Here is a 25,968-nt window from a genome sequence, read left to right as displayed (position 1 = left end):
GTATAACACAAAATACTGGTTTGGGTTGGGTTAACACCAGTGTGTTATACATTTGTGTTGAAGAATTGCATTCTATAAAAACAGTGGTTTGCATCAGCTGATAATATGAATCTTTTGGTACATGCAGTGTCTTAGATACCCTAATTTTACATTCCAGCGGTAAAAATACTGCATTTATCCTCAGTTCTAAATTCTTGGTAATCAAAGGGGTTTTGATAACCAAAGGGTTTTTGTAGTCTGTCTTTGTGCGCTGTCATTGGGAGTCAGTGGCACACAAAGGTGATACTTTCAAGCTTTATACTTACATGGATTGACATATTTCTTGCACCGTAGTAGTGCTATAGTCCCAAGGGTCACTAGGTATTAATCTCCTCTGTGATGCAGTACATGTTAACGGTGGTACCAGGCTGACCTGTAGGTGTTACGCCTGGATTTCTGCCTGACATCTTTTCTTCTTTATTTTAGTCTAGAACAGATGACAAAGTTACTCGATTTAAGAGAGCAGTTGCTTATTACTCAGCAACTAATAAACCTATGCCATTTCATCCACCACATTACCTAGGTAAGTAGTGAAATAAGACTCTTCATTTGAACTAAAACCCGGGATAATCCTAAACAAGAAATAGTATCATTAGCAGGTTCTTATAAAAATGTTCATATTCTTTGGCAGTTTTCATTGACTCTTGTTTATGAGATTTCAAAAGAAGTTTTTTGTACAATGTGTGCAGAGGTTGTGTTCTTTCCCCAAAAAGAGAACAACCTGGACTGATTTTCCTCTTAGCTATTGCTGCATTGGTTCTGGCACTGGACAATACGGTCCTGTAAGCAGCTCATGTCTGGTTACTGGTTTCAGTCATGGAGACAGTTCCTGTTTCTGTTCTGTAAAACACATTTCCTGTTTCTCACTGGATTCACCTGACATGTTGTAGAAATCTCTTTATAGCCTTTGATTGGATTTTTATGATGTCATAGCATACCTGCTGAAATTGCAGCCACGGATAGTTCTGGGAGTGCAGATTATTCTCCAGGCTTACAAATCGACTGTATGGACACAGGATTTACTCCACACACCTCATTCTTAACTGACTAGAGCTGAAATTTCGTAAAGATTTTAAGTTGCCACACTGGGTAACACTAATACAGATTTTTATTTTTTTTTCTTCTCAGTCTTTTTTGGGGGGAATAGATGTCTGTATTTACATTCAAAGACCTGCCCTAAAAGGCATTGAGACTACTCTAGGTTAGATACTCAAATGATAGTGTCTGTGTGACATTGGTTTTGCCGGCTTCTTCATTATGACAGCTCTGGGGCTTTTTCCTTTTAAGCTTCCTTTGATGCCCAGATAGAACAGAACTGTGAGGTAATGAACTGAGGGAGGTGAGACAAGCAAAGGGAGGCTTCACAAGCTACAAAGTATTTTTATTTAGGCAAAGATGAATAAAACTGACTTAAAGGCATGCTAGAAAGCAGCAATGCTAACAGAGGATGAATAAGTAAACCATGAGAGCAAAAGGATTAACAGGGTAACATTTGTGTCAAATAGTGAGCGTTTGGTTTTTTTTTTTTTTTTCTTTTTCCCCATCCCTGTTTGCAATGTAGCAGCCAGACCAAATCAGTTTGGTATGCCTGGGATAGTGCCACCATATGTTCCTTCTCAGATGCTTAACATTCCACAGACCTCACTACAAGCAAAACCTGTGGTAAGTCCAGCCCTCTGCCCTTCTTTTTGGGAGAAGCCTGCTGTGCTCATCAAACTAAAATCAAGGTGGGAAAGGCATATCTAACTTAGCTTGGGCATTCACTGATTGAATTCTGAGTCTGGAACTATAGTGATCTACAGACTCTGGTAGTACAATTTTTGTTCATGTCCAAGAGGCCTGAGTTTTAACGTGTACATTTGGAAAATGTATTCTGTGTTAGAAGAAAAGCCTTTTTGGTACCTTCACTTAAGAAAGATCGCTTGATTTTAGGCCCAGCAGATGTCCAGCCAGGGTGGGGCCCAAGGCCAGGGTCCGTACCCATATAGTCTCTCTGAGCCAGCCATCACCTTGGAAACGGGTGGAAAAAGTCTTTCTGAGCAGAACAACTACAGTAACATTCCTCATGAAGGAAAACATACTCCATTGTATGAACGATCTTCTCCAATCAATCCAGCTCAGAGTGGAAGCCCTAATCATGTGGATTCAACCTATTTTCCTGCCTCTTCTACATCTTCGTCCTCCGACAATGATGAAGGCAATGGAGGTGCAGTGAAGTAAGTTTTCCATGAGGATGTTTTCTTACTTGGCTTCTGTTAAGATAAATATACTTTCAAAATTGTTCAGCAGTATCATCAAAGTAAGAAATCTGCAAATTAGTGATAGGGTAGGCCTTAAAAAAACAGTCTGATGTTACTGTGTCTGTAAACACTATGGCTGATCTCTGTGGCCACGGTTTCCTTAACAAGCAGAAATCCAAACCCAAATAGCTTTGGGTGTTTTTCCATTTCTGCCCTTCTGTCTTATTGAAAGAAGGAGACAGTGAGATTTTGTAAATGTCATAAAGCCTTTGAGTTCTTTGTATAAAAGAAATATTCCTACTTAACAGTATAATTCATTAAAACTTCACTGAATTTGTAGTGTTGATGCTACTTAAATTTTGGGTTTAATGTGGCTTTGCAAAGAAATCTGGTGTGAGTGTCAGAAATTCACCCTTAAGGATAGTGACTCAAGCCCTCATTGCCAGGCTGTATGTGGAACAAAGCAGCAGGGAAAAGGATTTTGCTCTGTTCTACTAAGGTGCCTTATTTACTCCAGGAATATTTCTGACTGGCATTAGATTGTCTGTCTGTCCTTAGCAATGAAGTTATGCAGACTTTGTTGTAACTACTGCTTCCTGAACCCCAAAAGGAAATCTGAACGGAGGCAGTTTGTGTTTCCTTTTGTCTTATTAGAGGTGATGGTGTGAGAATCACATCCTTGGGGCATCTGCAGGTCTGTGAGTGCCTCTGAAAGTTTGGTGCTGTGCATCATAGTCTGTTACTACAAGGTAGTAAATTCTGAATATGTCTACAAGAATGTGTGATGGATTAGACTTTGCTTTTTTGGTGCAGTCTGTTAATTTTGAATATTATCAAGTGCTTTGCTTAGTGAATCAAGCATGTTTGCATGGCTGCCATGCAGCATAGAACTGGGAATGCATCTGCTTTAGAAAAAACAGCAAAAGGTATTTTTCAGTATTTCTGATAGTGTTGTCTCACATTTTATGAAGTAAGTTTGGAGTAAGTTTAGAAACTGAAATCTAGACAGTGTCATTTATACATTACTTTTTTGAAGGTCCCTTCCAACCTGAACTATTCTATGATTCTTTATCACAGTTTGAGGGAAATTGCTTGACATAGTGACAAATGTTTAAAGTTCAGTCAAGAATTTTTCCTACATGAGCATTTAGTCACTGTAATATGCAGCTCTTTAAATACAATCCAGACGTTGACATAATATAAATCAATGAAAGTTGGTATTAAAGTCTCTTCAAGACTCTTACAAATGGACATTTCTAATACATAGATAGTATCCCTGGGTCTCTGGCCCCATAGTTCCACTAAAGGTCACCAAAGATTTATACTACTCTGTCTTTAGCAGTACTTTAATACGCTGTTGTTCTTTGTGTTCTCCTTCAGCCATGTCAGTGGGAACAAAATTGGCTGGGAAAAACCAGGAGTCCAGTCAGAAAGTCAAACACGTGGAGAGCTGGGAGACCAAACAAAGGTAATTCCTGAAGTTCCAAACATCACAACTTACTCTTTTGTGCTAGACGGAAAACTCTGAGTAGAATTTTCAATATTGATCTGTAGGGGTTAGCGTAAACTTTTGCACAGTTTGGAGAATAACAAAACAAGAACTTTAATGGACAGTCGGAAGTTTTCCAAGGAGTATTGTAGTGAATACATGAAAATTAAATAGGGTGTGTCAGAAAATAGTACATAGAAAATAGAAACCAATACACTTGTTTACTCATTAGCTAACACTCTCCCTTTTATCGTTAGATATTGCTATCTGTGTTTACAGTAGTTCATTGGTTTGATTTTTTCCTAAGGATTACAGTGGTGTAAGTGTCTGTGGATTCAGAGTCCAGTTTGTGAAGTAAGCAAGCAGCTCTAGCACACATCTCAGTGTTAGCAGCAGACCATTGTATTAAAACTCAGCTGAGGAGTGGAAGTCCTTTATAACAACCTAGTAGGATTTTCACATAATACATACTAAAGTACCTCAGTGGGACTAGTTAGAATGTATTGCTGCCTAACTAAGAAAGGGTGGGATAATTAAACCATTGCTAAAGACATAACATTATTCTATTAATTATTTTCAACATCTGAACCCATTGTCAAATGACAGGAGTATTATGGTCTGTGTTTCAAGGTTGAACTGTGTTTGGAAAGAACATTCCAAGCTTTTGCACTTAGTATCTCTGCATCCTTGTGCTGGAACTGTTCAACTCTTAATTTTGTGTCAGAAGAACCCAATCACGAGTGAGTTACACTGCAGGCAAACAGAACATTTTCCTGTACCTTTGGCATAGAAATTCCAGTAAGCCTGGGCTTTGTGCTTAAAATATCAAGCTGATGATTTCATCCATCAGTGGTTATTATTTTTGCAGACTACGCCCAGTACGATAACTGTATCTGCCTGGGGATTAGTCACCATATGCAAATGCTAATTTGACCTATTACATTCCTTTCTTCTCTGTTTGCTGGGCCATGTATGAAGGCTGGTGCTTCATCCCAGCTGCAGCCCTGTTTTCACACTGCATTCCAGCTGTGTGAGCAGCCACTCAGCTTCCCAGTCCAGCTTAAATGCCTCCAACTTCATAGATAAATGCTTGTGAGTTTACTTGCGTGTGCTTTTTTTTAGTATTAATTCAGTATTTTAATATTTAATTCAGTCGCAGAAGACAGTTGTATCTGTTGAGCATGACAGGGAGAATCAGGAGTACATGTTGTAGATGCACTTATTATTGTAGAGAAGTATATGTTAATGATGCCAAAAAAAAGTATTTCCTGAAGATTTCAACTGAAAGAGCTTCGTGAATTTCTGAGCTAAAGTGCTGAAAATCTGGCATAGATTAGACAGCTAGCGGCAGTTTGACACTCCTTTCACTTGACTTAAATGTCAAGATCCCTTGCTCATAGTTGTCTCACCACGATTACACATGATAGAGGTTTGCTCACCTCACTCAGGTTGGAGGTATATCGCTAACGAAAGAAACCCCACACTTTTAACTGTGGTAGCTCCTCAGGTTAGGTGTTTGAATACCAATATTCTTCCAAAACCTTAAGGAGGCTGACTAGATCTGGAGCTTTTGACAAGGGCCTGTCGGGACAGGACAAAAGTTCCCTTTAACTTGCCATAGGGGAGATTGAGATAAAATCCGAGACAGAAGCTCTTCCCTGTGAGGGTGCTGAGGCGCTGGCATAGGGTGCCCAGAGAAGCTGTGGCTGCTCCCATCACTGTCAGTGCTCAAGGCCAGGTTGGATGGGCCTGGAACAATGTGACTAGTGGAAGGTGTCCCTGCCCATGGCAGGGATTGGAGCTGGATGAGCTTTAAGGTCCCTTCCAACACAGACCAGTCTGGGATTCTATGATTGTCACTGGAGCAGCTCCAGGACAACCTGGCAAACGGGGAAAGCATTGCTGTCAATTGGGGTTTTGTCATCTTCACTCTGTGCCCTCAGTAATCAGCAGTCTGTAAACTTCTCTCTGAGGTCCACTGTCACTGACTGAATTGTTGGGGTAGTAGAAGACAGGGACAAAAATGTTTAAACTGATACATATTTGATAATATGATACAGAATTAATAGAGCTGTGATAGCTCATGTGTTTATAAGTCATTCTAAATTAGTATGTTGTGTTAGAAGTGTTCTGTTTTACAGGTTTTAACCATTTCTTCTTTGTAGTTTCATTTTTATAAATAAAATCTAGATTACCAGCTCTAAAATATGTAAAATATATTCTTTCAGTACCATCCTCTTTGTGTGTCTAAAATGTCATCTGAAAATAAATGTTGCCCCCGTGATATTTTGCTTCAAGCATGTTTTTACTAATACAGACCTTTCTCTAAAGGTTTTTTTTTTGGGGGGGGGTGGGGGGTGTTCAGGTTTTTACATGCAGGTTTGTATTTTTCAGAAGAGTGAACAAGCTGAGCTTGTTTGGGCCTGGTTTTTATGTAGCTTGTTCTGTGGGATTTCATGGCTTGGGCCATTTTGGTTCCAGGATTTTTACTCATGCACGATTTATCATCAAGAGAATAAATCAAACTTCAGTCTCAGAAGTTTTTAATATTACTATGATAGTTTATAGGCATGAAACCAGTATGAACTCTGAAGGTAAAAACAGCTTTCCGTTTTGAAGACAAGGACTTTTAGGAATTAACTACTTTTCTTGGTAGTATTTGTGAGCAATACAACATAAATGCTTTCAAAAGGTTTATTCACCAGGAAGTTTACAGTATAATTTTGACATTTTTCCTGATAAATGCCACATTAATGGTGCAGTCAGAACATGTTGCCATTTTCTCTTATAATCATTTCAGACAAAAGAATTTTATATTAAAAAAAAAAAAACCAACACATTTACAAGGCTTTTGAGTTCATACACTGCATAGTCTATAATAATAAAATGTCTATAAATGTCTTTAAAATGAAAGGTGTAGTGTTTCCTGCTTCTGTTTGAAATGTAAACTGAGAAGGGATGTGTTAATGGAAGTCTAGAGAAATTATAGGCTTGGTGACTGTCAGTTAACCCATGTAGTTGGTAGTATCTTGGAAATACTCTAGATACAAGGCTGTTCACGTTTAGTTAAAAGGTCATCAGTCCCCTTTCTGCACTGTGTAATTAAAAGTTAAAGATGATAATTCCTGTTGCTCTTAAGAAGTTAAAGCTTTATGATAATATTTATTTATTCAGCAAATAGTGGCTGAAAGCTTACATTTTCTGGAAAACTTGCAGCCAGCTTTGAGTAATTTATTCTACACACTGATACAACATAATGGGAAGACTCACTATTCTCATTGTGGGTGAAGAAGGAAACTTGCAGTTTCTCTTGGCTCATCTCCTTGCATGTTTCTGTTTATGTTCAAAAGCACTTGATTTTGTATGTTCTGTTACAGGCAGAAGGTTCCTCTAGTGCTTCTTCAGGAAGTCAGGCAGCCGATGTCAAAGGGAATCAAACCAGTAATCCACAAATCCCATGCCTGTTGTCAATGCCCACCAGAAACCACATGGATATTACTACCCCTCCATTACCTCCTGTAGCACCTGAAGTATTAAGAGTGGCAGAACACAGGCATAAGAAGGGGTTAATGTATCCTTACATCTTCCATGTCCTAACCAAGGTATGACATTTTAAAATGAGGTACTGTGAAATAACGATGCACTTGCTTTTCTGGCTAAAGAGTATCATAACTATACATCATATTTTATGCTTTTGAATTTGCGTCCATTTTTAGTGCTGCTAACAATCTTTTCTCCTGTTTTCTAACCACTGATCTGTCTGGTATGTTTTTCCAATAAATAGATGACTGTAATTAGAAGTGTTTACTTACAAAATAATTTCTTTAGATATCTTTGTGTGTAGAGATACAAAAATATTGCATATATTCAGATATATCTAATAGATATATGTGTGTGTGTTTGTATGGAGCTTGTTTCCATTTGAGAACTCCTGCGTATGTGCTCTGGTGTCTGTGCCAAGTCTTTTCTATTTTCAGTGATCAAAACCACTTAGATTGTTTTCCCTCAGAACCTGATCCCTCCTATCCCTGGTAGCTAGCCCTGATAGAACCATGGCAGCTATGAGATGAAAAATCCCTTTTGTATGATCCTGGAATGTAATTATAGAGGAACTCAATGATGATCTGAATTTTTGTTAATTGGCGGAATATTTCTAATGGCTTATTTTGTTGTTCTTTGGCTATATCATGTGCTGGCCCTCAGATCCCGGGTGAGCTGCAAGCATTTTCACACAGCCTAGGACTCTGCTTATTGTGTCCAGTAGAAAAAAAAATCTATCCTAATGGTCACGTAAGGACACATGGAAAAGCACTGGGAGGGCTTCTCACAGAAGTAGGCAGTGGTAATCTGCTCCAGTGTGTCTGGGAGCTGCTGAAGTCTGGTTTGTATTGAGCCAAGAAGGAGCCAGAACAGTGGTGTTCTGCACACCTCTGTATTTGACTCGGTGTAGTCTCAAAGGACCCAAGTTCATTGTTCCTTTTAAGTGCAAACAGGTGAGTCCCAGAATGAGACAACTTTAATCTTTTTCCTTCCTCTTCAGTGATCAAAACACCTTAGTCCTGGTTTTCATTCGTCAAGCCCATTCAGTGTACATATTTGCACAGCATCTAGCAAAATGGCACTGTCCACATGCCTGTTCCTTTATATTCATTTTAACAGTCTGCTTCAGGACAATAATAATCCTCTCTGTAGTGGAGATCTGAAATCCATAAAAAGAAAAGTTTCTGCATCAAGGTTGATGTTTGGATTTCCTATTTCCCTGTGTATGTTTTGCACCCTGTAGTGCTGCCATTTCTTTATTCTTACATTTCTTTATCAAATAAAGATGAGGAAGAATCAAAGGGTTTATGAAGACCATTGATCCCAGTTAAGTTTCACACTGTGCATAGCCAAATATTCTTAGCACATTTAAATACTACTTGATGTTTAATCATGGAATCATTTAGGGTGGAAAAAACCTTAAGATCATTGAGTCCAACTGTAAACCCAGCACTGCCAAGCCCACCACTAAACCATGTTCCTAATTGCCACATCTACATCATCTACATGTCTTGAATACCTCCATGGATGGTGACTCCACCACTGCCCTGGACAGCCTGTTCCAATGCCTGAGCACCATTTTGGTGAGGAAATTTTTCCTAATATCCATCCTAAACTTTCCCTGGTGCAGCTTGAGGCCGGTTCCTCTTGTCCCATCCCTTGTTCCTTGGGAGCAGAGCCCAGCCCCTCCTGGCTCCATCCTCCTGTCAGGCACTTGTAGGGAGCCATCAGGTCCCCCCTGAGCCTTCTCTTCTCCAGACTGAACTCCCCAGGTCCCTCAGCCGTTCCCCATCACACTTGGGCTCCAGGCCCTGCACCAGCTCCATTCCCTTCTCTGGCCCCGCTCCAGCCCCTCAATGTCTCTCTTGTAGCAAAGGGCCCAGAGCTGAGCACAGGGTTCAAGGTGTGGCCTCACCAGTGCTCAGTACAGGGGGACAGTTGCTTCCATGGCCCTGCTGGCCACGCTATTTCTGATACAGGCCAGGATGCCATTGTCTTCTTGGCTGCCTGAGCACAAGCCACTCATGTTTGACTCTGTCAGTCAGCACTTCCAAGTCCTTTTCTAGGAACAGCTTTTCATCACTCTTCCCAAGCCTGGAGTGTTCCATGGGGTGGTTGCTTACCAAGTGGAGGACCCAGCGCTTTACCTTTTTGAACGTCATACGCAGTCTGTGGATCCAGCCTGTCCATATCCCTCTGAAGAGCTTCCTATTCTCTAGCAGGTCAACACTCCCGCCCAACGCTGGGTATCATATCTCGCAGTGGGAGGAAGCAAATGAAATGCCTGCATTTGAGACATCCTCTCCCAACAGAGAGAAAAAATCAATCTAGAGATGACTACATAAAAAATAAATCAGTACTATTTAAGACTGTTTTTCTTTTCCCACTATCTGAAATGCTTTTGAACAGGTATGCACAGGGGACCTAAAGTGCAGCATGAGTACACTGACAGGTATCTCACTGAATAATTATGGGACTCTTCAGAAACTGACATGTAGAAGTGTTCCAGGTTATGTTGCTGTTACCTAGAGAGAGAGACACCTTTTAGACATAATGTTACACCTAATGTAGCATTGTCTGAGTTCAACCTGACAGTACCCGCATGCAGTTACTGTAGGGTGTTACCTACAGTATTCATTGGTGGGACAGTTTAAATGTGGGGTGTGGGTTAAGTGAAAATAGCAAAACAGAGCAATGCTTGAGAGTGCTGGAAATGATGGCTGGCACCTGGGAGTAATGCAGTGAAGTCACTTGCTTTCCAAGGAAATCTTAACATGGTTGGAAGTGCAGACACACAAAACACAGAACGTTGCTGCTGTTTTGAGAGAGAATGCTGGAGGGTTCTTTCATGCTTTTATCTGAAAAAGTTTCAAATGCTAAAGCTTTCCTTATATACATTCAAAACCCAGCTATGATTTTTTGACCAGGCCTTCTCATAATGTTTTTTTCCAGCGAGCCCCCAGTACTGTTTCAGATCCTTGTGCCAGAAAGGGGTTCTTAGACAGAATTAATTTTTTTTTAAATGACTAGATGAAATCTAGATCAGCTTCAAACGGGCTTTGACTATGTGTTCACTTCTGTGCTGTGTTCACATGTGCTATTTCACTCTTCAAAGTATCCACATTTGAAGATCACTATTTAGGTAATCTTCACCTACAGATAGTCCAGGCAAAAGATAAAAAAAAGGTGTGCAATGAAGAAGTAAAAGGAGAAATCAACAAGAATGATCAGAGCTTGGACACTTAACTAGAGGAAAACAAGTAGGGTGCATGGAAATCCTGTGCTGGTGTTACCTTGACATACCTAAGATCCACCTTACTGCTGAATCACGTTTTTATTGACTAGATGGGATTTATAGTAGAGCTGATTTGGTTACCATTCATGCCTCAATGCTTCCTGTGCACTCTAACATGTCATCTTTTTCTGTTTTCTTTCATGCCAAAGGGTGAAATCAAAATTGCTGTTTCTATAGAAGATGAAGCCAACAAAGATCTGCCTCCTGCTGCTCTCCTTTATAGGCCAGTTCGTCAGTATGTTTACGGAGTCCTGTTTAGTTTGGCAGAAAGCAGAAAGAAAACTGAAAGACTTGCTTTTAGAAAGAACAGACTTCCACCAGAATGTATGTACTGTAGAATCCATTCTTTATTTCTCTTCCCTTTGCTGTGCTTTCGTATCCGTTTGTGCTGTGATTTAGCTGAGAATAACTTCTAAGATTTCATCTGTGTAGTTAGTGCCGGTGAAATTTATGCTTATTTGATCCCATGGCTAATAGGAAGAAGTATTGTTGATATGAAATTTTATGTACTGTTGTAGTTTAAGAACCAGAAATGTTGCCATTTCTAAGCAGGCTCTGGTTGTTGTTAAGATGCCTGCTCAAGCTGCTGTTGGGCTTGCAGCAAGTAATGTTGGTTTGAGATGGAACGTTCAAAGCACATAGCAGAACTGAATTGTATAAAACTTCTGTGAATATGCGTGTGGGTTTTGGTTTTTTTTTTTTTTGTTTTCTTTGGCAAATGAGAGGTACATGTATTATCTTACCCTGCCCTCCAAAACGCACACTGCAGGGGGATTGGCAAGTCTCTAGTGTCCTTCAGGTGTTGGCCTATAAAAACTTGATTTAGCATCCTTAGAGGTCAGGTGTAGTCAAGGTGAAGGTAGATCTGGGAGGGAGGAGACTGAACTTCTGCAGACATACTTAGGGAAAGATCCTTTGCTGGTTCAGGTGAATGCTAATCTGCACATTAATCTGGTAGTTGTCTTTTTAAGTCTTCTGTATTCCAGAAAAATCAACTTCCTCGTTCTAGAGTGTATAATGAAATGCATACAAAGAAGTGATTGAACTTTACAGTAGCATCTTATAAAGGTTAAAGGAATGCTAAAGCATTAAGGGAATGGCAGCAGCAGCAGCAGTATTTATATATAGGAGTCTGCTGTCACTAGACTGAATTTAAGAATTGGAGATTTAGAATCTATGAAAGCATTATTTATAGTCTTCATATGTAAAAGGGTAAAAAGAATCAGTTGTAAACTTTGCCCATTCCCTTTTCTCTTCCCATTTTTAATTGTGGAATGTTTCCTTCACATTCATAGTGGAGATTATAATCTTCTAATGATATTTGAAAAACTGTGTATATTGGCCAGTTATTTTGTGGGAATTAATATTTACCTTGCTTGAACAATATCTCAGCACATGTATTGTCACAAAGTTCTTAATTCTTACTCACACAACATAGTATTTCAGGTTACAAGATTATTTTAGGATTAAAACAGTGACATTCTTTGCAGTATACATTTATCCTCATTCAACTTCTGCCTTTAAGAGCGTACTGCAACATTTATAGTGGTGGAAAAGCTGAGTGCTGAAGGTCTGCTTCTGGTTTCAGAATGTTTCTATCTTGTAAACCTAGCATGTTCTCTGTAGGCTACTGGGGAAGCCTATATCAGCTCTGTTTTCACTTATACTGCTTTCCAGAGGTTTATTCTCAATGGATGCTAAGAGCACTGCTGCTGACTTGGTTTAGTTACAGGAGCTCTGGCAAGTCTTGCTGCAGGACACATTCAGCTACTGACCTACTTTGGTCCTAGGACTGACCACACTCTTAAAAAATAGGAAGATAAATCTGAATGTCTGCCCAGAAGTTAGTTGCTTCACTGCAGAGTTTACAGTTCTGGTGAAGATGGGTTTGAAATAAGATGCAGACATGTGGCTTGGAAGGGTGATGTTGCAGAAGCACATTTATTTTGGTCACCTCTCATACTAAGTAGCAAGAATTGGGCAGGTTGGGCAAGACTCAGGCAGTGCATAGAGAGAATACCTTCTTCAGTGGCAAGAGCAGATTTCTCTGCTCAGTCACACTGGTTAGCCCATGCTCACTCCTCTAAGGACCCTGGCTGTAGTGAACAAGTGGTGCTTACTCTCCTTCGGTGTCTTGATTTGATTTTTTTTTTTCTGCTGCTCTCTAAAATGACCAAGTTCTGAAGCACAGTAATGAAAACAAGAGAAAACTGAAGAATTGAGAGATGTTAAGAGAATTAAGAAATTAATTTCTACAGAAATTTACATTGCCCCTAAGGTCTATGTAGAAAGGGAATGAATATATTAGTATCTAAACCCCTGCCATCTTTGTTCTGCACACCACAGCATTGGCAACATAATAATTGTGCATGTGTAATTTGCAAGTATATTGTATGCAATAGGCTGTGAAAACTACATAATAAACTGACATGAGTATTACTATTAAATACATAGCAGGATAATGAATCTTTCATAAAATGGGTGAATTCATGTCTTTTAGATCATTATTATTTTTTATGTAGTGGAAAAGCCAATGGAAAACAACAGATATGTTGGAAGAAGTACTCAGCAAGTTCTTCAATGATAATGTCTGCTAACTAATGCCTTTGCTGTTCATGTCCTCATGTCTGCTCCTAGAGCATATGAAGAGCTGAATCACAAACTTCTTGATTGTGCTTTTGCTGCCAAGGACAGTATTGGCTGCACTGTCCTTCCTTCTGAGGAGAGGGAAACCACGTCTGTGACTTGCTCTTCTTTTGAAGCTCTGAAACAAGTCTATTTCCCATGTTGTGGTAAATACATATGTGCAGCTGAAACCATCTGCCCTTTCCACTCTGTGGGAAAATGCACACTTGTTCAAGCTGTCATGACTCCTGGTCGGATCCAGAGGTGTGTTGTTTGAAGCCTAGCCACCTTGTGATGAGCTCTTCTCCATCAAGGGTGTATTCAGCTCTGCCAAAAAGAAAGCTGTATCTTTTGGGCAGTAGCCCTGCTGCAGAGTCAAGCTTAGCTCAGGCTGTGCTGTCTGTTAAGATTACAAGGTTAAAAATGAGCCTTGGTTAATCTGCATTAGCTAGCTCATCTTCTAGAGGTACTGGGTACCTGACGCCTTGTGTTCAGTGCATGAAAAAATGCCAAGAGAATACCAAAACCACCTGAGGTGCAGTTAGCCACAAGGGCTCTAACAGACAGCTTCAGCATGCGGGATGCTGTTGCTAATGGCTGTGGAGCCTGTAACAGCATTCACACATGCATCAAGAAGGTTATTACTCTGCTACACATTGATGCTGACCCTTCGTACTTGGGTTGACCTAAAGATGTCATAAGGGTAATGTTCAGAGCAGTTGTTTAGGCTGTGTTGAGTATTCACATCTGATCAGCAGCAGGAGGAATTTAAAATTATAAAATTATAGGAGGAATTATAAAATGCAGTATAATTACATTGTGATGTTGTGTCTGCATGCACTCTGATCGGAGTGTTCATTGTAGTCTTCAGGGTAGACATTGCTTATTCCAAATGGAAGTCCTGGAGGGAAAACAAAAAGCTTTCCTCTGAGGACAGAGATCCTCAGCAGCTGAGGAAGAGATGTGTTTGGCAGCAGTCCCAGTACAGTGTTGTCAAAGGTGTAAGAAACCCTGAAGAAATCCATGGATATGGACAAGTCCTGGATTCATCTGCTATGTTAAATCTGCTCATCTGCTAAATTTAGGTGAGCAGTGCTACAGTTACTTGTCAAGTACAGCTGTAGTTCCTCATCCCCAGCATTTGGAGAGGGCACTCTCTGCCAGTCTACTGGAGACCTTCATATAAAACTGTTCTGCAAGAAGCATGGTTACCTGGCCCATAATAACCATTACTTCACAGAACTTTTGAGACCAGGGTGGATCTCCAGTGTGGCCTCTGCAGGTAGCATGTTATTGAAGAGGGTACGTTTTGAGAGCAGACTGAGGTGTCTTCCTGCATCCTGAACATGGTTGGTCATGGGAGTTGTTATCCTTAGGTTAAAAACTTTGAACCAGGCTTGAATGTGGAAACATGGGATTGCAGATAGAAAAGAGAGACAGAAAATATTCCCTTCTTATATGCTTGAGGTCCTTACGTTGAGCTATGTGAAAGAAACAACAGTGAAACCTTTGTGTTGGGTACAGCTCAGTGTAATGTTGTCTTTTGCTGCTGCAGGAGCTTAGAAGAGGAGTTGGTTATCTGAGAGGGCTTAAATGTGGTGTGCATGTGGAGTTTGCATCTGCTTGCCTCTGGGGGGGCCTCAGTATCACCTGCATTGTCAAATGGGGTTGAAGGAAAGAAAAAAGAACGCCAGAACACGAACAGCTATTTCATGTCCATTGTCAAGGGGTTGGGGTTTCTTTACTGCGAACAGATGAAACTGTTCTGCACTGTGTTTTCCATCTGTTTCCTGAGAGAGCTGACAAGTTTTGGTCCAAAAGTGTCTTTTGCTTTTAAGACCTAAAGCAATTAAACGAGTCTTTGAAAGCTGACAAAGAATCCATCCTTCCATTGTTTATGCTTGTTGTCCCAGGCCTGAGCAAGAGGTGAAAAATGGTGTGATGAACTGCGCAGCTGCCAAAGCAGCACTGCTGGCTGGTGAAGCCTGTCTTCTATGGCTTGGTGGCATACAAAGACTGGTAGCAACCAGAATAGAACATGATTTTGTAGTGAGGCTACCCACTAAATATATCAGAATATTTATTTCATTGCTGCATGTTATCTTCATAAAACTTACCCTGAGCTATAGGAAATGTACTTATAATGCTAGGCTAGTTTTGTTCCAGAAAAGCGTGAGTGCTTTGGGATGTTCTGGATGTTCTTCTGTAATCCTGACCATCATCTGTGCCATGGTTTGCCTGCTCCTAACTGTGAAATGACTTGTAAAGCCGAGGTGTGGTTGCTGGAGGGAGCTGTGTAAGGGCTGTCCTGGCACCAGCCACTCGGTCCATGGCAGGGGCCTTTCGAGCAGCAGGAGCAGGTCTGTGCTCCTGCAGTGGCTCTCTCTGGGCTGTAACCTGAGGCTTCACTAACAAGCTGCTTGAATCTTTCCACACCACATAACTGGGCTCTGAGTTAAGAAGGGTGCAGACAAATTCTGAGCTGGTCAAAGTTGGGGTCACTCCAAGGCCAAAGGGATCATTTTGCAGTCTTGGCTTTTCTTTTTTTTTTTTTTCTTTCTAAGCCTGTGTTCCGTTTCTGTTGCCTCCACACATAAGAAAGGAGGTGATGTAGCAGCATTCGAGAGTTGAGGAGTTGTTGGTGTGGCTGAAAGGGAGCTGAGGAGACACAAAAATACTGACTGCTTCACAGAAAACAGAATCCCAGGCTGGTTTGTGTTGGAAGGGACCTTAAAGCTCATCCAGTTCCAGCCCCCTGCCACGGGCAGGAACAGCTTCCACTAGAGCAGCTTGCTCCAAGCCCTGTCCAACAATATATTTTTATTTATGTATTCTTTTAATTTATCACTGTAGGGTTTTGATCGATGACACAGATATTGTCAGGGGAAATTGCATTTTCAAATTTTGCTGCTTGTTTTAGAAAAATAGATGTAGTTCCTTTATGTTGTATGTACGAAAATATTAATGTACCATTCCTAGTGTGCAGCTGGCTGCACATAGTGAATTTTGAAGTGCTCGCTGTTGAGAGATGGTCCATGCAGAGTTTGAATTACCATTTTGGCAACGTAGTACATGTAATACAGAATATTGGTGTGCATTGAAGTTTCCAAGTGATGCTTTTTGGATGGAAATTTCTTCTGTACAAAGTTGTACAAATGATGCTTTTTAACACGAATGTTTTCTTTCCACTGTTGCCACTTTGCAGTTTCACCAGTGATAATTAAAGAATGGGCTGCTTACAAAGGAAAATCTCCTCAGACCCCTGAGCTGGTGGAAGCACTCGCATTCAGGGAATGGACCTGTCCTAACCTGAAGAAGCTGTGGCTGGGAAAAGCAGTGGAAGACAAGAACCGAAGAATGAGGGCGTTTTTGGCCTGTATGAGATCAGATACACCAGCAATGCTCAATCCAACTAATGTGCCCACTCATCTTATGGTGCTCTGTTGTGTACTAAGGTCAGTGTTACATTAAGGTAAAGCAGAATGCAGGAAGGGTCATCTCTCTGACCTGTTTAATTTTGTATTAAACCATGAATATAGAAAGTATTCATAATTGCAACATCAGTCGGAAAAGAGGTTTGCTTTGGTTTTAGAGCGTTGCTGCTGTGAGTCTTTAAAGCATGTTGTGTGCTCAATGTTTGCTGTTTCAGTCTCTAGAGGACTGAAGGGAGGAGGGAAAAAACTCTGGGTTGCAAAGAGGCCCCTGTAACATTTGTAGTAGTTTACCCTTACTCTAGGCTTCAGCCTACTAAAAAAATAACATTTGGAGTCTCCGAGGCTGCATTGGTGAAGTTGTAAAGCCAAAGAGAGAGTTCTTAGAGAACAGACTTATTGGAGAACAGCTGCCTAGCAGTTTATCCAGATGCCAAGTTCACAGGAATGGTACTTTGCCTATGGTGTGTTGGATTCACTGTTAGAATTGTTCCTCTACTTGAGATGATGATAAGCAACAGTTGAAGTATTAATTCTATAGTTCAGCTTTTCAAAGGGAAAGTCACAAGGTCCAAAATACTCTTTGATTCTCAGATAGAAAATAGACTGAGGCATTGAGAAATGCTTACCTTTTTGGAAAGGGATTATTATTTCAGTACAACTAGCTTATAAATCAGGCAGAATCTAAGTTTAGCATGTTGCACATGGAAAAACTTCACGCCATTTTTCGAAAATGATAAATACATATGTCTTCAGTTCTGTAGAATTTTGTTTTGCCTTTTGAGCACTAAAAATCCTTTTCTCCTTATAGAATGGAAAGGATACCAAAATAGTCTAATGGGTATTTTAAAGCAGAGCACCTCATTTCATTTGCACAGCATGTTTCTCTCCTGTGACATGTGGCATATATAAATTGTTGGGTTTATAAAGACCATCAATCTTTCTATAACTTTATTCTTAGAATCCACTTATGTTTTAAATTCTGTTTTGGTGGCCTGTCCTTCCCTTCCTCCCCCAGAAGCTGGGTTTGCAAACCGATCCACAGCCAATAGCTGTTCCATATGAATTTAAACAAATTCAAACTTCAGATCTATTTAGTGTTCAGGTCTTTTGAACTGTTCAAGTCTAGACAGCAAGAAAGATGTTTTATTGTTGCATTCTCATGATTTCTGATCCTGTTAAAGGAAGCTTCTGAGTAATTCTGGGCTTCCTCTGTAGGTATATGGTACAATGGCCGGGGGTGCGTATACTTCGTCGCCAGGAACTTGATGCTTTTCTTGCCCAAGCATTGTCTCCAAAGCTCTACGAACCTGACCAGCTTCAGGAACTCAAGGTAATTCTGCACTATATAAGAGATTTCTTCCCAACTGATCCATGATGTTAACTCTAGTGGGTGATGTGTATATGACTGTCTTGCTAAAAGCCTTGCGTAATTACCTATACTTTCCAAAATATTAATCTTAGTATTTTAAAGTGTTGCAGAGATTGATAATTGGTTCTATTTCACTGCTTGGATAAGTAACTAAAACCTTAAACATACTCTATACTGCAAAACCTTTTCTCGCAATTCCTTAAGTAATTCGCTCTTGGAAGCTGGAAACAAATGTGCTTTCATTGAAAAGATTAAAAACAAAAGAAAGAGAAAAGATTTCTTCCTTGTGTGGCTTTTTATAAATACTAACCTGGGTCATTTTTCACGATTCAGCATTCAAAAGATTTTTGCATTGAAGTGTAGAAATGGAGAGAGACTTGCATGATCTTCAGTTGAAAAATGCAGGAGAGAAAAAAAGGCAGATGGTTTATTAATACTCACAGAATCATAGAAAGAATTATTTTGAGGGCTTTAAAAGTTAAGATGTCAAAGTTTCTGCTACTTCTAATACAATAGTATTACCTGAAGTGAATACTGCTAGGTAATCAAGAGAGTTGTGTAGTGTGGTATCCTTATTGCAAATGCAGAATGCCTGTCAATCTGTGCAGCAGCATCTTACTCTGGGGTATTTCTCCATTCAGCCTTCATATGCTTACAGTGAAATTTCCTCCACTAGCCTTTGAGCTAAAGTATATGTGATTTGGTTTTTGTTTTTACCTTGTTTGCTTTTTGGAATTTGTTCAGAACCTACTATGAAGTTCTCTGAATAAAATGGTAGAGCTTAGTCCATCTTTTCTATTTAATCAAACATTTCTCGGAGTGGAAATAATTTTAGATACTTTTTTCCACATAATGGATATTAAACCAGATAATGAATTTGATATGTGGAAGCTGTGGGATGTATTAGGATGTATAGGAAATGCACAACAGGAAGTGATGCATCTTCTGCCTGCTTTGATGATCAACATGGTGAGATGCTGATTGCACCTTCATCAGGCAGCCGCATGTTGAAGAAGTCATTTCAGATTGGCTTTCAGGTCAAAGTGCATTTCAGATTGGATTCAAGTCAGGAAGGTCTGCTCCAGGCAGTGCCTGGATACATGCTGTCCTTAGATCAGCGAGGAGCAGATACCGGTTTCCCAAGTTTGTTTATATTCATGGTTGCACACTGCAGAGGGGCACAGGCAAAAGCAGTGGGAAACTGTGATGAAGCTTGCACAGATTTCAGCTATTAGGCTTTTCTAAGGAATATTTTGCCACTGATACCACATTTGTAAGAGCATTCTCAAAGCCAGCAAGTGACTATTTCTCTTCTGTGAGTGATGAGCACAATCTAGGGTGCATATAGCATCTTGGCAAGGTTCTATCTATAAAACATCTATCTATAAATCATAGAATGATGGAATGGTTTGGGTTGGAAGGGACCTTAAAGCTCATCCAGCTCCAACCCCTGCCATGGGCAGGGACACCTTCCACTAGAGCAGCTTGCTCCAATCCCTGTCCAGCCTGGCCTGGGATGCTGCCAGGTTGGACACCCCTGTGCCAGCGCCTCAGCATCCTCACAGGGAAGAGCTTCTGCCTAAGAGCTCATCTCAGTCTTCCCTCTGGCAGGTTAAAGCCATTCCCCTTGTCCTGTCCCTATAGGCCCTTGTCCAAAGTCCCTCTCCAGGTTTCTTCTAAACCTGTAAACCAAATCTGTCTGCTCATGGAAACCCAGCACTTAGCCATAGAAGTACTAATAAATGTAAGGGAAAGAAAACAGCTGAATCCACTTTAGAATCTTAATCTTTCATACAACAAGGAGAGAATTCACGTGTTAGCAACTGTAATGGCAGAGCTAGCAGAACAAAATCCTCATTCCATATACAAAAGAATGAATGTCAACAGTAAAAATAATAAATAAAACCCAACAGGAAGACATTTATTTGGCCTCTCCCTCATTGCTGAGAAAGATGTGAAGAAACACAGGATAGACAGCTGTAATGAACACCTGATGAGTTCATGCGCCATTGCTTGTTTGCTTCAGCACTTAGGACTGCGTGGCTGTTGACATGGATTAGAAGCCTATTAGGCTCCTGAAAACAGCATTTTTAAGGACTCATTGGGGCTTATTCCTTAAAACCAGCCTAAATGTAGATCCTGTCCATCAAGAGAATTATTCAGGTGTTTGCTGGAACTGCTTTTCAAGGTATTTACTAGACATAGGTGCTGGAAGCCCTGTGTGCTTACTGGGTCTTTCAGAACCCCAGAGATCCTGATCCAAAGATGATTATCGTTGTTTGATGGAGAGCAGTACTTTGTCTTCTTGAAAGCATGTGGCCAACATCTGCCAAAGAAATGAGTTACCGTGTATGTTCAGAAGAAATGTACGTAGCTGATCTGAGGTAACAAACATTGAACTTAGTGGAATATAGCAAAGAGCCTTGCAAAGTCTGAAGGGAGCCATGAGAGCATGCTTCAAGACTCCAAGCCTTCCTGAAGTTGAGTAGTTGTACCTGTGGGTATAGGTGGAAATTCATACGACATTTGTATGCAAGGCTTTTGTAGGATGCATCAAAGAACAGTAGTGTATCAACCACTGAGTCTTCAGTGTCCATATTCACAACACAACAAATATCATCCAGGGGTGGAGATATGGCAGAGGTTATCCAGAGTTATCAAAGTATCACCTGTCTTAAGTTATGATGCAGAGGAGGAAACCCCACTGTGAACATTGTTTAGAGATCTGAGAAAGGAATTCCCAGAGAAAATACTTCTTTCATTCCAACACAAAATGAAGGTCAGAGACAAAGCAAGTGATAAACAGCACACACTGGGTTCTTGTTTAATAGAAACTGTTCTGCAAGTTTTATTTTTAAATCCTACGTAAAAAGTCATATGGATCATTCCCATAATATATGTTGGTTAGCTTGAAAGATGCAGTGTTTCATGCAATGTTGTTACTGTCTTCATATGAAGCACCTGCTGCTGCTTTTTATTGTTGAAGTCAGACAGAAAGAGCAGCTGAGTTTGAACCCAGCTGCATATCTGCAAATCTGTCTGGATAGCCTTACGGATCTTAAGGGTTGCTTATGCATATGGGAGGTAACATAGTTTAACTTTAAAATTTAATACCAAGGTCTTGAAAATGTTCCCAAGAAAGGGCTGATATTTTCAGGAGTATTTTAGAGGACACCAGTAGTGATATTTTCTTATGCCAGAGCTAAAAATATATTTGCTGCAAGCAAATCCTTTTTGCTTCCACCACCAGCTATTACTGTTTAATTCTACCTTTGTATATCTACCCCGCATCTTAAATAAAGCTGTTGTATGCATGGAAATTACTTCATTAATGAGAGATGTCAAATCTTGAATGAAGGTAATAGAAAATCCGTTATAATGGACTTGGAACTAGCCTACATGGGAAGAAAAATGGAATGCAAGCATTGAGCTCATTCCTGAAGCTTTCTGCAGAAAATCTCATAAGCACAATGTTATTTGCAATATATATTTTTAATGACATTTTCTACTGCTGTTTTCCTGTAAGTGTCTTTGAAGCTTTTCCGTGCTACAACATGCTTTGGAATTGTGTGGAAAACTCTGTACTGCAGATTGATCAATGATCTTAATGCAGCTAAAGTATGTTTCTTGCATGGGTTAGACGCCACAGGCCAGAAATGAAACATGAGTATCTAATCAAAAACTTTTCACTGACTTCTTGTAATGAATTTATTAAAGCATTAAAATATTAGAAATTATTTTCTGTGGGTTGTCTTTCGGGTTTGGTGGGGTTTTGTTTTTGTTTATTTTGTGTGTTTTTATGTTTGTTTGGGGTTTTTGTGGTTTTTTGGTTTTGTGGGGATTTTTTTGTTTTGTTTTTTTGTTGGTTTTTTTTTTTTTTTTTTTTTTTTTTAGAAAATAGAGGCATTTGGGTTTTTCTCACACTGAGTAGACAGACGGGAATACCAGCCTCTCTGAGCATTGCAGTTGTGCATGTACAGGCAATAGATTCTGGTACATTCCTCTAGTCCAATTGGTAATTACATGTGAAAAGGTCAGAGGACCTTTTAAAATCCCTCTGTTTTCAAGAGTTTTGAAAATAATGTAACTGTTGGAATAACTCTAAATCCATCTCACTATGATCTTACTACATTCTTTGAGCAGATTGAGAATCTCGACCCACGAGGAATTCAGCTGTCTGCTCTATTTATGAGTGGGGTCGATATGGCACTTTTTGCAAACGATGCTTGTGGACAGCCAATTCCATGGGAGCACTGCTGTCCGTGGATGTATTTTGATGGAAAATTATTCCAGACCAAGCTCATCAAAGCAAGCCGGGAGAAAGTTCCGCTCATTGACCTCTGTGATGGTCAGGTGAGTACATTCAGAAGCATGATGGTATCAAGTGTGTCACATTTTCAGAAGTGTTAGATGTGGTTGGTATGCCATTGCTTCATGTATCATCTGTGCTCTTCTTAGAATCCCAGACCGGTTTGTGTGGGAAGGGACCTTAAAGCTTATCCCAGTAGACCAAGTTGCTCCAAGCCGCATTCAACCTGGCTTTCAGCAGTTAACACCTATTTCTCTTTTAAAAGTGAAATAGGTGTTAAACACCATCTCAAACTTCTCTTTTAAAAGAGAAATAGGAGGTGAATGGCTAATAGGTATTTTTCAGCTCTGTTGTTTACTCTTCTCCTATCTCCTGTAGATGATTGAGATGGTATTTTGGTAGATTTAGAAAAAGTAAACTGACATAAACTTTAATTTCATGATTTCCTCTCTGGAGACTGAAAAAGTTGAATGCAATTGTGATGTAATGAACCACGAGCTGCCAACTCTCTGCTCATTTGTTTAAGCACTGTCTTTCTGGGTCAAGCCAGCAAGACTGTCACAAAGAACTAAACTGCACTGGTTTTACAGTGAAAGGAGATTTGTGATTCCTAACTTACTTTACAGAGTGTGAAGTTATTCTTATGGTCCCCTTTTCACATTTCTTATGACCACCTTAAAATACAAATGAATTAGTTCTTTGTTGAATCCTAATCATGCAAAGTTGTACCTAACTGTAGAACCGGGAAACTGATAAAAAAAACAACAGTTTACTGAATTACCTAGATATTTTTTATCTATTTTACTTTTTGGGAGGTATGAAATCTTAACAGAGTTCTTTCTTGTTTCTAACTCAAAGTGATCATAGATGAGATATCGATAATGGCTGTGGCCCTTCACAGGCTTGTCAGCCTCCAGGTGTACTTCAGCCTGTTCACAAAGACCGGTTTGACATTCCAGGTTTATGATGATTGTTCTGCTTAAAGGGCTGAATTAAGTTTTTAGGAGACTATACACAGAATTTTCTCCATTCCTTTTTGGAAACCCCTTTTTAACATTGTAAACTGTTCCTGTGTTACTGACCTCTGAACAGTCTCTGTATTTAGACTCAGTACAAATACATGAAGATTTTCTTATGAACAGTTTGAAAATCATTGAAATATTAGTGGGTATGCAAGACAGATTATTGTCATTTTCTAGCTAGCTTTGTGGAAGCTGTTAGCAGTAGTTACCTACTCTTCCGTTATTTTACTTTCTTCTTTGAATTTATTATGTAAATATAGCTTTGTACAACTGAAATAAGAATTTTAATATCTCTTTGTGACCTCTTTATTCCTAGGCTGAGCAGGCAGCCAAGGTTGAAAAGATGCGTCAGAGCATCCTAGAAGGATTAAATTTCTCCAGGCAGAACCATCCTCTCCCTTTCCCACCTCCACCTGCCATGCCTTTCTATCCAGCTTCTATGTATCCTCGACACTTTGGGCCAGTCCCACCACCTCAGGGCAGGGGGAGAGGCTTTGCTGGTAAGTGATTGACAGCGAAGTGGGTGTGAAGCATTACCTTGCCTTTCACATTCCCAAAACTAGAAACTGATTTGCCTGTTCAATTTCATAGGAAAAATACATAAAAGCAGGTGGTTGGTGTGTGTTGTCACGTGCCAATCACTGTATTTTGTTGTTACTTTTATTAGCCATAGCCTAGTAATATGGGATGTTTTGTATTGCTGAGTATTTCCATCAGGATTTTTAGTAACTCTGCCAGATCAAAATATTTTTACCCCTGTTGCATAAAATGGAAAAAAGAGAAATGGATCAACACTGGATGATATGAAAAGGTTCTTATTTGCACTGTATGTTGCTTCAAAATGTCTACATTTATAAATATTAAGAATGCCTAAATTCATGGATACTGTTTAATAGGGTTGATGACAACCTTTCCTCCTCCCCACCCCTCTGCATTTTGCTACAGTTGGCACCCTTGAGTGTAAATGCTGATACAACCATTCCAGGCTGTTTCTAGAATCATTCCCTTTCTCAAAATCTCCCTGGTACTGAGGCCCATAGGTGAATTGATACTGGACGTTCGGAGTAAGGCATGCTTGGGGTGCCGCAACTGTAGCCATCAGACCTCATCACCAAAAAATTGTTGCAAGCCTTTACAGTGCGTATTATGCCATAGAAGTCAGTATTCCCATTCCAAACCCAGATTGAAGGCCTGGTCTTTGCATAAGAGACCCCGTGCTCGCTAGGGCAGCAGGACACCTTTGGCCAGGGCTCCCTGGGCTTGCTCTCATGCAGCATCACCCGCAGGCACGCAGCCCTCCCCGCTGACTCCAGAAGGGTGGAAGGAGGCAGCAGCGTCTCTGCTCATGGCCTTCCCGGATGCCTTTGCCCCCTCACAGATTTTCCCCTGTCTTTCTTTACCCTGGGTCTAACAGGAGTCTATGGCTTTGGAGGCCCTTATGGGGAAACAGTAGCCACAGGCGCTTACCGGGCCTTCCGGGTGGCAACAGCGGCAGGACACTCCGGAGCCTTCTCTGGCAATGACAGCAACAGGACTAGCAAGTTTCAGGGCGGTAATTATACCCAAAACCCTTTTCTTAGAGCTTCTGGCAACAGCTTCCTTCACTTTACAGTTTGCTCTGAGGCTTTCCTACTGACTGCTGGTCTCCCTTCCTCCCTAACTCTCAGCTGTCCCTCTAGAATCTGCCCGGGCTGCTGTCCACTCTGCTCTCCCAGGTCCCTGCCGCAAATCCCCTCAGCACCAGCCTCTCCCATGCCTAGAAACCCTCCTCCCAGCACAGGGTAGCTGCAAAACTCACCAGGACCCTATGTCTTGAGGGTGAGATCGGTCATCAGCTGAACTTTGCTTGACTGTATCATCATAGAATCAACTAGGTTGGAAAAGACCTTTAAAATCAAGTCCAGCCATTCACCAGTTACTTTCTAAAACTGGGGGCAGTTGAGCTCTTTGCAAAAACAACCCAAAGTAGAAACGAGTGACTGTACTGTTACTGCTGAGCCTGACACTGTTCTGCCATCAGTGTCAGCATGGACACGGGTGTGAGATTCGCTTACTTGCCTCTATACCCATTTCTTGTCTCCTGTACAAGGTGAGACAGTGGAAACCTGTTAATTCTAGCATTCCAGTCCTGAAATAGGGTAAAACTTTTCCATCCGTTCAGCTGTTTCCTTCTGGCCTCTGAGCTTTTATCCTTAGAGCGGTCATACCTCTAACGCTTAATTGTGTGAATAACTTTCCTGTAGACAATGTGCATCTGAAGTTGAAAGACTTGTCCAGGGCAATACAAACCTTTTTGAGTTTAACCAGTAGCTTAGTTCCCAGCGTATTAACGTTTGATGACTAATCATGGCTGCATAGACACTGTTTTGTAACCCTTTCAGTGCTGATGGTCTTACCAGTAACATCTGGCTCAGTTGCATTTACCTGAATTTCTTGAACTACATTTCATGCCCTAGAGTTGACTTTTAAGGTCAAAACACTGGTATGAAGATACGAGCAGCTTGACTAGAAGATACATTTGTATTTTAGACAGTTGCTTTTGTGGTAGGGGTAGGATGAACCTACCTTTTACACCCAGATAGTTTAAATGCTGTATTTTCATAACA

The 25,968-nt window shown here is 40.4% G+C and overlaps 1 protein-coding gene across 3 annotated transcripts in view; it reads left to right on the top strand.

The window, feature by feature from the left end:
- FAM120A (family with sequence similarity 120 member A) overlaps positions 1–25,968 on the top strand; it is a 55,126-nt gene that overhangs the window by 19,656 nt on the left and 9,502 nt on the right. For 2 of the 3 annotated variants that reach the window (XM_065687707.1, XM_065687709.1), the window contains exons 5-15: positions 466–562; positions 1,601–1,701; positions 1,972–2,255; positions 3,660–3,747; positions 7,146–7,370; positions 10,753–10,927; positions 16,434–16,683; positions 17,878–17,992; positions 22,175–22,384; positions 23,679–23,862; positions 24,777–24,914. In XM_065687707.1, the coding sequence (XP_065543779.1) occupies positions 466–562; positions 1,601–1,701; positions 1,972–2,255; positions 3,660–3,747; positions 7,146–7,370; positions 10,753–10,927; positions 16,434–16,683; positions 17,878–17,992; positions 22,175–22,384; positions 23,679–23,862; positions 24,777–24,914 (1,867 nt within the window). The remainder of the gene's footprint in view (positions 1–465; positions 563–1,600; positions 1,702–1,971; positions 2,256–3,659; positions 3,748–7,145; positions 7,371–10,752; positions 10,928–16,433; positions 16,684–17,877; positions 17,993–22,174; positions 22,385–23,678; positions 23,863–24,776; positions 24,915–25,968) is intronic. The other variant, XM_065687708.1, reaches the window with a different exon arrangement.

This window comes from Lathamus discolor, chromosome 7 (genome assembly GCF_037157495.1).
Source record: "Lathamus discolor isolate bLatDis1 chromosome 7, bLatDis1.hap1, whole genome shotgun sequence".
In the NCBI taxonomy this organism is placed as follows: domain Eukaryota; kingdom Metazoa; phylum Chordata; class Aves; order Psittaciformes; family Psittacidae; genus Lathamus; species Lathamus discolor.
This window is presented reverse-complemented; position numbering and strand designations above follow the sequence as displayed.